General features: G+C 43.7%; 1 protein-coding gene across 1 annotated transcript in view; it reads left to right on the plus strand.

Annotated features, from left to right (window-relative positions):
* The window catches only part of TGFBR2 (transforming growth factor beta receptor 2), a 248,507-nt gene that overhangs the window by 172,210 nt on the left and 61,121 nt on the right, over positions 1-15,176 (plus strand). Inside the window, exons 4-5 of the mRNA XM_069648799.1 lie at positions 5,324-5,380; positions 7,443-7,611. Of these exons, the coding sequence (XP_069504900.1) occupies positions 5,324-5,380; positions 7,443-7,611 (226 nt within the window). The remainder of the gene's footprint in view (positions 1-5,323; positions 5,381-7,442; positions 7,612-15,176) is intronic.

The following is a 15,176-nucleotide window of genomic DNA, read 5'->3' on the forward strand; positions in this document are numbered from 1 at the left end:
CCTCCCCCCTAGATTCACCAATTTACGACGTCCAAGCAAATCCGTCTACAGCACTGATGATGCTATCCCTCCCCATCTCTTCTAGCCTTCTAGACGCTCTTCCTTTCATCTCTCACTGCTTCCTTGGCCCTGCCAAGTCTAGCTGCTATACTAAACGGGTTGCTCCATGCACACCCTCACAATCTCTCTGCTGCTCTGGAAGCGGTGCTGGCCCCCAGACTACACTAGACCTCTTGCCCTCTTGCAACATCTTTGCATCTCTTTAGAGGTGTATAAGATGAGACTCCATAATTAGTCAGCTCTCCTTCTCTCTCATAAGTCCTCCTTCTCTCCAGCCCTCCCACTGAACTAGCCCTTATCCCCTGTGCAGTCAACCCAACCTCAGTTCTGATGGATGTTTTTGCACCACAAACCATCTCCTCCTACCTGATTCTACTACAATGTCCTTAAGCTAGAACTTTCTTGCCTGCTTTAGAGAAACCACTGTGCTACCTACCTAAAAAGACACAACTTTCCCAACAACATGCCTGGTCCCCTTCCGCCACAGCAGCAGAAGCTTCTGGAAGTGTGATATTTAGCTTAATCCCCGCCTACCTAGGGGTCAAAGAACTCTGCAACCACGTCAATCCAGCTACAAAAGCAGACACTTCATAGAAACAGCCCAGGACTACATCTTCGCCTATCATTTTAATGATTATCACAAGCAAATTACCTCAATTCTCATCCTACTTGACCCCTTGCAGTCTTTGAGGCTGTTGATCACCTTTGTCGCCTCCAGGCCCTCTCATACCTTGATACATGTGTGTAAAATTTGCCATATGTATGGATCGTCTCTTACTTGTCTTAATATTCCTTCTTTGTTTCATGGAACTAGCTCGCCTCCAATTCTGAACTCGTCCAGTAGGAGTACCAAAGGACTCCATGTTTGTAGCAAATTCTACACCCCCTCTCTTGGTCATTTCCTCTTCTCGTTTGTCTTCTCTTACCACCTAATTGCAGACCATACCCTGGTTTCTTCTCCATCCGCCCCTTACCCCTGACCTATGCACAGGTCCCTCACCTCTGCATCTGAGTCAAGTGTTAGAGATGAAAGCTAATATATGTAACCTCAGGTATAATGATAATGATATGTAACCAAACAATTGAAAATTCCAGCATATAGATTGTCTCAGGTGAAGAAAGGAGCTTTCTTTGTAGCAGCCCCCGTGGCCTGGAATACTATCCCACCAGACATGAGGGAGGACAAATCTACAGCTGTATTTAGAAAGAGACTCAAGACTGACCTGTTTAGATAAGGAGGCTGGAATTATCCCGCTTAGTCTTTGATCTCTGTTTCTTCGCCTGGCCCTTTGCTCTGTCTATGTAATGCGCCCTTAAGGCTCTGGGTCAGTGGTGCCCAATATAAATAAATAAATATATAAATATAACTCCAAGGTTGACATTTGGCTGTGTGCTAAAGGTGGCAGTGATTCTGTTACCTGTACTTTTTTACCCGACTGCCAATCTCGTAATGAGGCCTGTAATCTTTTAAGGATTTTTGTGCTAGGACTAGTGCAAACATTGTAATAGTGCAGTATTTTTTTGCCAAATACTAACTGCATTTGCACCTGTGCAAAGTTTCTATAATACAAACTAAGGAGTGGTTTTGCTGCTTCTTTTTCTACGTTGAATGAGGTTTTTTCAACATAAAGGTACAAACACATCACAAATCGACAACAATACAAATAGTACAGCCCAGTTTGTTAAAAAGAACATTGCGTTAGAAAATTCCAGGACATCCACATACTTGAATGAACAATTTTCCATACAGAGCTTACACTCTTGTAACTATCAAAGCCCCATCAGAGCCATACCGAGCTTACACTCTTGTAGCTCCCCGATGCCCAGGGGCTACAATGCTATAGAAATAAACAAATAAATAAATTAATAAGTAAATAATAATAACTATATAAAACACTAGGAAATCGTCGTCATGAAATACAAAGATAATACAACAACCCAAAACAATACATTACACTACATTCCCCATGGTCATTTCCCTCTTCAGCCATGCCCGATGGACATACCTGGAAACATATTAAACCACGTCCAGATTTGAGGTGGATTTGCAAAAGTGCAAAAGTTCATAACTCGTGGGTCTTGGCGATGCTGTGCAGGACAAACATTGGTTTGAGATACATCATTCTTAGACCTTAAGAACTCTCGCAAAAGATCACAATGTAGAGGAGATGTTCTACCTGGGCTCCACATGAGGGACAAGTAGTACCTGTAGGTTTCCCCCAGCGGCTTCTGAAAGATCACGGATATAAGTAGCTGATGCAGAAATTAATATAGAAGGCTTGCGCATAAGCTGGTGTGATTTCATCAAGGTACCGCGCCCCAGGTATTCGGAGCCGTGAACCAGAACAGCAAACTCAGAGGCTATCTTACTCCTCCTATAGGTGTGGAACGCCACTTTAGCTCTTAATTTATGATCCCTTGTAATTAGCGATGGTTCTTCCCAGTAGGTGTGCATGCCCAGTGCTACCGACCATTGTAAGAACGAACCAGGGAATTTTAAATCCTCCTCCCATTGACAACACATAGGTGAGTGCTTTTCAATATTTAATCAAACCTGGATTTCCCCAGATTCCTATCCAGAGATGCATAGGTCTCACACTTGCCTCATCGTCAATTGGGCTTAGATCTCATGCCATGCCCGTAGCTCTGAGATGACAAGAGTATTCTCTTTGGGAACTTATTTTCCACTTTGAGTAATGAGCTCGTATTAGCATAACCCCACATATCTGAACCATACACACTTGATGCCTTTGCCTGTAACTGGTATATTTCTAATGCTGGTTTAATAGTACCCCCTCCATGTTCGTGGAGTAGCTACTTAATTGTGGAATCAATGTAAATACAAAATTGCAGGGGAGCCAAGATGCAGCCTTGCCTGACTCCCCTGGCCTCTTCAAACGGCTGCATAGCCGCCCCCTGCCACATACTCCAAGGGTCGCAAGCCTCAGTACAGGAATAAAGGAGCACAATTGGATCTAAAAGGTTGCCTGGTAGGTTTTGGCCCATAGAGTCTCCGATAATAGGCTCCTCAGAACACAGTCGAAGGTTGTTTTTAAGTATTTCAAGTAGGCAAACAGCTTGGTCTTTGCCAGGGGCAAGTGCTTCTGTATTTATTTATTTATTTATTTATTTATTTATTTATTTATTTATTTATTTATTTATTACATTTGTTACTCGCCCAGACCCACTGGTATCACGACGAAAATTCAATAAATTGAGGCATTTTTATACAATTACAGTTACCATCACACAGAACATATTTTAAGATACAAATAAATCATATGATCACAATTCTTATACTCAATTCAGTTGGTCAAAGTAGCAGGTCACGTATTTTTAAGATTAAGTGTGCCGAAACCCCGGTCCAGGGTACTCTTTCCATATTGGAAGACTGCTTGAAGGAGGCCCAGCAGGCTTTCGCGTATACCACCCAACTCGGGAGGTGTTTCTTATTTTTTTAGTATAGATAATGTGTGACTTTCATAAAGAAAGCAGTGCCCTGGGGTTCGCAGCTCTACACCATTCTGTAACAGGGAGTTCAGCGTTTCTTCCCCCTTTCAGATCTATTCATTAAGAGACGGTCCAAAGAGGAAGTCAGGAAACGCTCAATTTCACGGTGTCCAATAATAACTATGTTCAACATTTATGTTCAGGACCACAGAGTTAAGATTGTATCATTTGCCTGCGGTCACGCAATTCTAGAGGTGAGAGACCATGATAAACCTTGTTGCTTTAAGTTATATTACATGCATTCACTTTTAAATCAGAGTGGGAACACATATCCCGTGATCCCTTGCCATTCACAATGCTGGCTGGGGCTCATGGGAGCCATAGGCCAAAGTATCTGGAAGTTGTGAGGTTGGCTACCAATGGTGTAGCACATTCTTCATAAAAATATCACAAAAAAATATTAATATACTCGAAATGGAGCAAAACAATGGGCAGATAATATATTACTATATACATACAGTGTGCGCTCACCTTTATATACACTAAAGCAGTTTCCCAAGGCTTTAAAATCTGCTTGAAAGGTAAATAAACAACGTGGTCCGAGCACTGTGTAAGAGAAATCTTCTATAATTAGTACCCGACGAGGGGGGTGTGGCAGCCGCCCAGCCAATGAGGAGGCTCGGAGCGGGGCTTTACATGCTTCACTCTGGCCTGTTACTATGGCCCCGTGGCATTACTTGGCCCGCTAATGCCTCCTCTGCCCAAGAAATATTGCTTAAAACAAACACATACACCATAGAGGCAACCCGCGAGGTCTCTATATACTTAGATCCAGATAGTTTGATGATAAAGGCACATGTACGCATCTCACCTGCAGTGATTGTTAAGTTAAATCCATGTTTGTTTCCTGATATGTCCCGTGTTCTGGTCTTTAATCTGTATGGATGAACCTTAATCAGCACAAGATGCACGTGTCACTACTTTTAATAACAGACATGAGTTCCATTGACGAAGCATGACGTGGTAGAGTGTTCAACCTGTAACACCTAATGGAGGCGAGAAAACACCCATCTATAGAGCATTTCTCAAGGTATTTCATGTTTAAAAGCAGAATGTCTTATCCTGGGAAGTGTAGATAATGAATCGCTGGAAAAGAGACACATTGATCAGGCAGAAGGGATCCTCTTTGAGGCAGAAGATCCTCACTGCAATGGAAGAAATATTCAAGTACAAATAAAACGAATTTGTTAAACTTCCCCCAGATCTTCGTGATCTGACACAGGGAGGATCTGCAAGGTTCTGAGGAATATGGGCAGCTTTCATTTTTCTTTTTTCTCATAAATGAGGTGCGTTTTACTCATGTGTATATTACACATCTGTAGTGGGTGCCCATTTTTTGGGAGTAAGCTTACCCTTTTGTGAATCAATTTCTTTTTGTCCAGAATCTCCCTTCTTCTGTCATATAGTAGCACATTTTAACTTTCCTCTGCATGGGGACACTTGTGGCACATGAGATACCAGTGTGCTCGAGCATTTCGCACACAGCTCCCTTGCTCTTTTCCCCACTCAGCCTTACTAACCCATCCCACCCTCTTTCCTTTTCAGATCCTCCAGAGGCCCAGGGGATCACTCTGGTGGTGATAGTGCATGGTATAAATATACTTTAACATGACATAACATAATAACATGGGTGTGCCACTGGTTCTCCACTGCTGACAATGATCTTTCAATGACTCCTTATTCGGCTTGTGTTTCTGATTTGATATATCACATAATGGTGTTTTTCTTTTGTGTGCTCCTTTTCTATATGAAGATCCAGAACACGGGAAGGCCGAAGGGCATGAGATTCCCTGGATAGTACCTTTATTAGGTAAGAGTTTACTTATCAAATGATTTCCCAACTAAGTAGCTTATTAATTGGTATTTTTATACTCAGAGTGTTCTTTTTTTGTTGTAGTCGTTTTTAACTTTCTGGGTGTGTTACTTGGGCAGTCTTTTCACTCAGAACCTACCGACCCATCTTTAACACATTGTGTACTGAAAAACAAGATCTCTGTACCATAGAGAAATATATCATTGTTATTTTTATCAGAAGGCTCCATCTGCTCTTTTGATCTGATTTCTCAGTCAAAAAGCACCCATCATCACGAAATAGCAATCTGTAGATGCTGCCAGACGCTTTCTAACTAGTGACAACTGTCTAACCATCGCCCGTGCAGTGGTGGGAGCGAGGCTAGATTACTGCAAAGTCTTATTTGCCGGCACCTCATCCTGCAATCTAAAGAAACTCCAGACTATCCAAAATAACGCCCAATGCGCGCCTCTCAACAGTCCTAGCTCAGAGCACATCTCAGCAGCTCTCAGGGCGGTTCCTTGGCTTCCTGTCAGAGAAAGAATCTCCTTCGAAACGCTTTCAGTCACCCACAAATGTATCTCCAAATCAGCCCCCCCCCATATCTGCCGCAAACAATCACCAAATCCCAGACGACCAGGCCCACCAGAACACCTTAGACCCATAGGCCAGTGCAACCCCAATTCAAACGCTCTAAAGCTGGCGGCTCCAGTTTTCCAGTCATTGCAGCGAAACAATGGAACTCCCTCCCGCATTCTCTTAGAGCGGAAGATTCTCTCCGGGCCTTCCGCAAAGCCCTCAAAACGTGGATGTTGAACTAGCGTGCCTGTTTCTGTCTGGTTCCCCAGCGCCCTGATGCCTGAGGGGAGGGTTAGTGTGCGCTATACAAATGAAATAAATAAATAAATGATGCCCTAGATTTAATATTATTATTATTATTATTATTTGTAAGTGTTGTTTGTTAACTAACAGTAGCCAAAGATGCAATTTGTGACAACACGTGATAATATAATAGGAGCACTTATTTATTTATTTATTTATTTATTTATTTATTTATTTATTTATTTATTGTGTTACACAAAGTCTGGTGTCATGTGGAAAAAGTATTAAGGAATACCTGTAGTGGCAATTTTAACATTTAATGGCAATGATGGTGTGGTGAAAGCATATTTGAAAATGACAAAGTTGTGTGGAAACCTGCTATGAAATAGTATTGAGAAGTTGAAACGTGAGTACTCCTATCAACATGTTGATGGACACGGTTGACAGTGGAATATCTGCGATAAATTCATTATTTTATATATAACATTGTGTTGGATAGTCTATATCAATTTTTCCCTCTATAACTTTCCTTCTGTATTAGCTTTGCTGTATCATATGATTGGGAAATATGGATGAAGGAGTTGAAGTTTATGAAAAAGGAATTTTGAAACTGTGAAATAGTGAATTTATTGATTTTGTAAAAGTTCGAATGAACTAAATACAAATAAATAAATAAATAATAGGAGCACTAAATGGATAGACTCTAACATGTTTGTAATGGGGCTGCCAGGCTTGACAATGGACATAAGACAAGAAGCATCTCACCCCATCCCTTCGCTGACTCTGAGTTCATGCAAAAATCGAATTCAAGGTCCTCAGCTTGACCTCCCGCTGCTTGCCCATTGTGGGTCCAGATTATGCCAGTAATGTGGTCATCACATACTCTGCTGGTCTTTCCCTCAGCTAAGCCAACCGCAGTCTACTAGGGCATCGTGCATCCAGCTTGTCCGGAAGTGGTGCCGTGTTCTTCTCTGTGTACGGCCACATACTTCGGAACAGCCTTCTTTGCTCCTCCGCACGCATCTCTAGGCCATGCTACAGCGCCATCTCCGCAATGCAATTCTAAACTTTATGCATTCAACTTTACTAATTCAAGTGTAACCAATTGTGGACAAATAACAAAAGACTGCAGTATCAGCACACACGTAGGAACACATGTAACGGTACCATACGTTCTGAGTAAGCCAAAACAACAAAAGAAAGTGGAGACGCTGTAATGAAATTCGGCAACTGTTAAGTCATTTCTTTTTCTGTCCAGTTAAAGATGCTTATGGAAATCCTGTCATCGAGGGGGATATGCCAATTCGGAAACTGTGCAAGTTTTGTGACGTGAAACCCAGTGCCTGCAAGAACGAAGGCCGCTGCAACAGTAGCTGTGACATCACCGCGACATGCGTAGATGTTGACGAAATCTGCGTTGCAATCTGGTAAGACACCTTTCAAGTTTACTAGGATATGGTATGATTAGGTCATTTATAACGCGCTTAATAGCCAGAAGTTTCTAAGTGTGGACCCGGGGATCGAGCCTGTGCTGCTCTGTGTCTTCTTGCTTCCAAGGCGAGCACCTTACCCCTGAGCTATCCTCCCAAGACGAAAGGCTATGGGGAAAAGGAAGCCATCCAATCAGCTACCACTTGAAAGAGGTCTACACCAGATTGAAGAGTAGACATGCCATTTTACAAGGGAGAGTATGCTTATTCTCTGTTCCAAGATCCGCACCCACAATATTATCTTATGCACTTGTATATGTGTTGTTTAGTTTCTGTCTAATGTGCTTGCAAACCTCTTGTTGAAAAAAGGGTTGATAGCTGCCTTTGCATTGATTAGCCTGAGGCAGCAGCAAGATGGCATGCATCACAGACAGACCTCCTGACACTGGATATTCAGACCCTGGGGCGGGACACTCCTTCCCCCAGGACTCACATAACTCACGTTTGCGTGATGGAACTGAGTCTCCTGTGAGCAGACTGACTGCCGCTTGACTGCATTGTCTGTGCTAGAACTGTCGCAACCTGGGACTTGCTCCACGCCTACTTAAATCTGCTGTTGCTGGCGGTGTTGAGTCAAAGAATCCTAGGAAATACAACAGTTATGTTTATTGCAGAAAGGAATACTTCTCATAACACATCTCAAGCAAATACATTTCAACACGATTTCCAAAACAATTAAACTGTAAAGGCATTAAAAAAAAGCAGACTTTCATAAACCTACTTCGGTCAAATACAAGAGTTCAACGTACACTCGTCTGTTATACCTCTATGGTTATTCCATCACAACGATGCCCAAAAGCACCACCAGCAAGAACAAAAACCCTTGACCAGCACCAATCACAGCGCCATCCTAAGGCCTCGTGACACTGAGAGAAGCTACGGGGTAATGTTTCTGAACCAATGAAGCATGTGCAAAACATGGTGCAGCTCTGCAAACACACTGGGGTTCAGAGGTTGCACAACCAGAGAGCTCGACCAGGTCAAGTGAATCTTGCCTTCCCTCTCTGCCTATTGTACTTTGTTCATCATGTCCCTCAATGATCAGTATCACAGACAATACAAATCACGTGTTTGGTCAATTCTACCATTTGGCCATCAAAAAAGCTTCATATGGGTCATTGCTGTCTATTTGCTAGTTGTTTTCAGCAAAGGTGCCTAGGCAAGCATCAATTCTGATTGATGAGTCCCTGCTCTTGGCTTTTATATGGTCTCCACATTAGGATCACCGTCTACTATTCCCTTTCTGATATGCTAGCTCCTACCCGGTAGCTTCTCGAGGCCTGGATGTAGCCTCCAGTTGTGGCCATGGATTGCGTAGGTGGTTTTAGAATACGCTTTTCATCCAGAGCAATTGAGGGTTCAATAACTAGTCCGCCAACTCAAAGAGTGCCATGGGGTGCACAAGGAGTTAAAGCACAGTAGAAGGTCTTCTGCAACTGTTCTAAGCAGGCACCAAACCAGGTTCCTCTGTATTATGTTACAATGACATATCGGGATACCACTAAAACCCCAATCATTTATGTAGTTCTTAACTCCCTGGTTGTTAATGAGGGAGCAACAAACAAGATGTTGCCATAAAACTTGTGCTTGTTTGAGCCTGCCACCATCGAAGGCATAGAGCAAAGTCAATAGCAGTTTGTTTTTATAAGTGGTAGTAACTCTGTTGAAGGGTCCATGCAAAGCATTTGAAAGGTTGGCAGGATATCACTCAGCATTTTCAGTAAATTCTTTCCTTTCTGTGCATGATGCCCAAGGAAAGGAATAGGAGCCCCTGAGACCTTAAGAAGCATAGATTTGAATGGGTCTTTTTATAGGCCAATTTCTTGGCTTTTATTTATAAGATTAATGGACAGTGAGAAGGAAGAATGGAGGACCTCACATGTTGTTATAAGGTTCTGTGATAAGATTGCTCCTCTAGCTCCTAGCACTGTGTCATTGACAGATCACAAGGTGGGTACTCTTCAGTCACCCAGATGGAATAACATTTTCAGTGGCGTGTTGCAAAGTTCCATTAGTGTCATTTATATAGAAATGGAATAATAGTGGCATAGTTGGGAACATGACCCATTTCAATTGGTAGGTGCGTACCCAGTTCTGCAATTTTCTTTGCATTTTGGGACATGTTTTTATTGTATTTGGTTTACAAAAAGCCTTTACGAATTCAAAGTAAAATAACACAGTAGAATAAGAATAATGTCAAATCTTAAAATAACTCAATTTCAATTTAGCTTAAAAAGAAAATGTTAAATAACATCACAATTCATCTCACAATCAAGTAGGTAAACAGATATTTAACAGTATCATTCATTAAAAAAACACTTTAAAACAGAATTATGTTCAGAGTGAATACAAATGCAGGGAATTTAAAAACACAACTACAGATAACCCATCCTTAGGATTCTGGGAGCTTAAGTACCTTTTCCTATCCGCATTCTGCCAATCAATTTTCACAAACAGTTTCTCCAAATATGCCGATCTCTGCACATTCAAAGCACTACAGTGTATAATCAAGTGCTTCACAATCTCTTTAACATTGCCGTCATAACAGAATCTACACATTGCGTCTGATTGAGCAATCTGCCCTCTCCTCAAAAGAATTTATCTGGTGGACAGCAGAATCAAACAGAATTTTAGCATAAGCAGCCTAAATAAACAATTTGGAAACAGATTTAAGTAAGAGGGAGTAGTGCCTCCTTTTTTATGTTCTTGTGTGAGATGTTGCAAAGAAGGATAAGCATGGATGGAATGAGTCAACGGTATTTACCCATTCATAGCCACAGAGGGCATTTTTGACCTTTTCTGGGGTTAACAGCAAATCCCCCTTTTCTAATTCTAGTTTGTACAGTATATTTTTACACAGGATCTTAGGATGTTTCGGATAACTTGGTTTCCCTCTCACAGAAGAACCAGTATCCATGGAATGTGTCATATCAGAGTACAGAGGACCTTCTGAGGAACCAATGATAACTGTCTCCAACTCACTCTAACTCTTATTGACAATAAGCCCAGCTCGTATAGTATAGTCAATAACGGTACAGATTTAGGCAGAGTTTAAACATGTCGCTAAATTGCAGCCTCCACTAAATCTAGGCATTTAAGCAACCTTTCTGACCATAATTCAATGCCGTAGATTAGCTTTGGGACAATTTTCCCTTTATGAAACCAAATTGCTGGCCTAATAGAAAATCGTCTGAACCTCTTATCAAACCTTACTAATTGGTTGGAGTGGCAGTTTGCCTTTTGAGTTACAAAAGAACACATGTTCAAATTTGTGGGTTGTGCAGTAATGGAAAAGCCCAAATAAATAATACTATCGGATCACTTAATCTTAACATCCACCAAGACCCAACCCGCCACAGATGTCTTCAGCCCCTTGACAACTTCAATATTTTAGTCTTGACAGGATTAATTACAAGACAATTGTCATTAGCATAATTCACAAAGGCTGGGACTTGAAGTAATTGTCTTGGCATTGGAGTAGTCCTTATCTTCCCTGAATGGGTCCCTGCTTCCATCATAAGCAACCAATGCTACTCCGACTTTGAATGCCTTGTCTGCAAGCTTTGCATCTCTCCAACCTTCTCGCTCACTCTGGGCGCCATCTGCAGGCCAATGGACCAGTCTCCCTCCTCCTTTAAGAGTGGGCCGACCTCGCCCCTTCTCTCCTAACCTCTACTTCTAAGCTTCTCCTCCTCAGAGACTTCAATACTCATTGTGACTCTCTTGATGCGTCACCTTACTCTTGCACAGCATCTGTGACTCTCTTTGCCTCACCATTCATCCCTCCAGTGCGCCACACCCTGGATGCACTAATCTCAGCAGAGATCCCTTTCTATTATCCTCTCACTACACCTCTCTCCTGGTCGGACTATGCTCTCCTCCCCTGTCATCTGGAGCTCTTGGCACCCTGGCTAAGCCTCTACCTGCACTGCCAGTTGCTTTCTTCATCATTCAACCGATCCAGGAGCACCTCAAGACCTTCCTTTTCTCCCCCTTCTTCCCTCACCCCATCCCTTGCTAATTCCCCCTGTGGCTGAGACTGGTTCCTGGCGCCTTATGATTCCTACAGGTGCCAGGCACTCCTTGACCAGTCTCCCCCCCAACCCCTCTATAACCAGCACTTGCCCTTGGGCACCCTTCCCTGCCTAGCCTACTGAGTCTGGCCCAGCCCGCTCTTCGCACTATTGACCCTTAATAAGATGGATTTCTGATCTCTGACCTGGAGGGGCAGAGGTTCAGAAGACCAGCCTAGTTTCTTGGAACAGGGTAACCTCTGGACAAGCCAGACCAATCACGGTAGCGATGGCGGCGGTCAAGACTAAGTCTCAAGAGGGGTTAGAGTGACTGAAAGACCTCAATGAACGCACAAGGCAAGGACACCTACAAATTGCTCCAGGCAGGTGTTATATTAAAAATATAGACACATTTATTACAAGGCCTTTGTAACATCGACCATAGTAAAGAATCACAATAATACTAAAGTAAACCAACACATCACAATCAATACAATATATATACAAGACAGAGGGGTCTAAGAGTTAGGAGCACGCAATATGTAGACCACCTAGATGGGGTAGAAAACAGGCAGTGCAAGTAATCATTAGACCCAGTTTGACATCAGAAATACACCTAACTATGAGGTAGTCCAAGCCCAACGAAGAGAGGAGCCTTATGCTCAATAGTACATGCACGCACTTGTGCCAATTGACAAAATAGGGTCTCTTCAAGGATCTTTGACAGTTCAGGAAGGTGGATGAGGCAATGAAGAACAAGTTCCCACTACTCAAGCAAGGCCTCCACCCGTGGGCAGAGGCAGGGTGAGAATGCGGGATAGAGTCGCTATTTCGCAACAGCGGTAGAAAAGAAATGGGCTCCTGCGCGAGGGACCACCGGTTGGGGTATGGACTACTCACCGGTCCCCGACGCCAGTTCAGTTCACGTTGCTGGCAGGTTCGGATGCGACAAGCAGGAAGTCTCAACACCATGTAGATTCCGCAGTAGCAGGATGCAGGTTCGAGGGGGTCACAAATGCAGCGAACGTGCACAGGTCGTTACCACAGCCGGGCAACATGGCAACCGCGTTTACTCTGGTCCGGGCGCACTCGTCTCACTTCAGACCTGGGAATGCCAAGTGTATGGAATTCGGTGTGAGGGTGCCGTCGACACAGAGCTAGCAGTAGGCCAAGTTTTGAGGGCTTCCCCGAAACAGCGGCGGAGAAAGAGCAAACGTCCCGCGTAAGCTTGTCAGTCCACTGGTTGGCCCAGGGACACTTCCGAAGAGGCTTACTTGCAGGGTTTGATGAAGGTGCCGAGAATAGTTGGTCCCACTATTCCAATGGGTCAAAGTGCCTTCGCAGACCTTCTAGGACGATCAGAGGCAGAGGGGTCTCGCAGGACAACAGCAGGCCCAGGGTGCCAAACCTTCCAGCCGGTCACCAGCAGTTCCTAAACTCGGCTTCTTGTTGCAGGATACTTGGCTCCTTATCCCTTGTTCGGTGTGAACTCAGGAGATCGACATGGTAGTGGTGTTTTCGGCCTCCTCTTATCCAAAGATCCCTCCGTGCCAAAACGGAGAGGACCCATTGGGAGATCTGCTCACAAACACTCACTCCATACGTGGACCAATCACGGACCACGGTGGTCCCAGGCATTCAGGACACTGCAGACTCTCTGGCACCCTGGATGTGTATTGGGAACAGACATCCAGCCCACATCCTGGAGGCACACACACAAGGCATTTGTGTTTCGCGGGAAAGTGCATGACCAAATAAGGACTAACCTGGGTCGGCTCGACCTGGGGAAGGTGAAGGGGCAAGAATGCCAAAGGACAGGACAAAGAACCACGTGGCATGGCCATTTTGGAGCCAGGCCACCTATTCGTGCCAAACGCGGTAAGCACGGATAACATGGCAAAAGAGGGTTCAAAACATAAGATAAACGATAGCTGCCACCAGTCCTGTCCTTGACACACCTGCACAGTAAGGTAAGTTACAGTGCACTCTTGTTACATGTAGCACAAAAGCTGCAACATGAGGAAAGGACTAAGGGAAACAAAGTCTCCCAGTACTGACTGTCTTAAGGGCATGTCAGTTTCCCCATAAGAATTGAGCGAAAGCCCAGAGGAGTGCGGCGGAGGGCTGCGCTTCTCTGGCAGAGTTTAGATCAGGGTGTAAAACAGCTGCAAAAACTTTGGGGGTTGCCACATGGAGGGAAAATTATATTCTAATATGAAATATTTCCTAACAACCCTCACCCCTCTTCCCCTGGCATTTTCCCTCTTGGCCTCCCTTTAGCACTTGCCCAGCTCCTGGGGCCACATCCCCCTCTTCACTCCCCCCTCTCTTTTTTCCATCCTTCCTCCCTCACCTGCCTTCTTCCCTTGCACTTCATATTGCACTTGCACAATCCGAATGTAGGAACATTATTATTTTTACTCCTCTGTGCCCCACAGCCTGCCTTGTGGTGCCTAGAAACAACTTGGCTGTATAGGTGCCATACACATGCTCAATACATAAATACATTAAAGAAATAATGGGAACAGTGGTACAGATCCCAGAATGCAAAGAAAAAAACAGGACTGGATAAGCACTTACAGATTGGAATGAGTCATGTTGGCAAGTATGCAATGATGAGAGTTTGCAACCTTGTTTTACTCCTTGGAATACTACTCAATTTTTCAAGCTTCCGGGTCACATCGGAAACCTGCAACAGACTTTTAGATGCTATGATTGACTTAAAAGTCTTGAGATTCAGGAAGAAACCGTGGCCATGGTTTCAATATTAACTATTCCTCAATGGTTCTTCGGGGAATGTTTCCTGGTCAGGGCTAGGGCTGCAGACCTCAGAGTATATCTGATGCACACAGTACCATTACACTGATAATACCCAGGTTTACCCAGGTTTACGTCACACTTATAGGCAGCCCAGAGGTGGACTTCTCTGTCAGGTGGCAATGAATTCCACTACACAATCACCCTGCTTGCTGTTGGAGTATTATTCGGGGGCTATTCTGAGACAAATGATTGATCAGAAATTCTCAGTTGCAATGGGTTAAATAGGTCGCAGCAGTAAGATCCCATATTCTTTAGAGACTAAGCATATTTTTACCATTATTTTAAGAATGGCTACTGCTAGTGAATTCCACAGTCTTTTAATGTCCTTAGTTTACCTAAAGTTCAATTGTGTTATGTTTTTCTCTGAATAAAGGATTTATAGTCTTATAACAACAACCTGCTAGCAACCTATTCATTTACTGAGATTTCGTAGATGTGCCATGCTATAATCTAACTGCCTTCGCCACAGAACAGCCTGTTCTTTCAGCCTCACTACAAAAAGGTGAGCCTCGAGTTGGCTATATGACCAGGCGTTAGCTGCCCCCTTCCATGCCATAGAGTGCATCCCATGTGGACAGGCCTCCATTGCATCCCAGCTTTGTGTGCACCTTGCAAATCCCATACATCCAGTGGGGAACTAGTTCATCTCAAGTGACATGAGACCATTCC

This window comes from Ambystoma mexicanum, chromosome 2q (assembly GCF_040938575.1).
Source record: "Ambystoma mexicanum isolate Mex_15411 chromosome 2q, UKY_AmexF1_1, whole genome shotgun sequence".
Lineage (NCBI taxonomy): Eukaryota > Metazoa > Chordata > Amphibia > Caudata > Ambystomatidae > Ambystoma > Ambystoma mexicanum.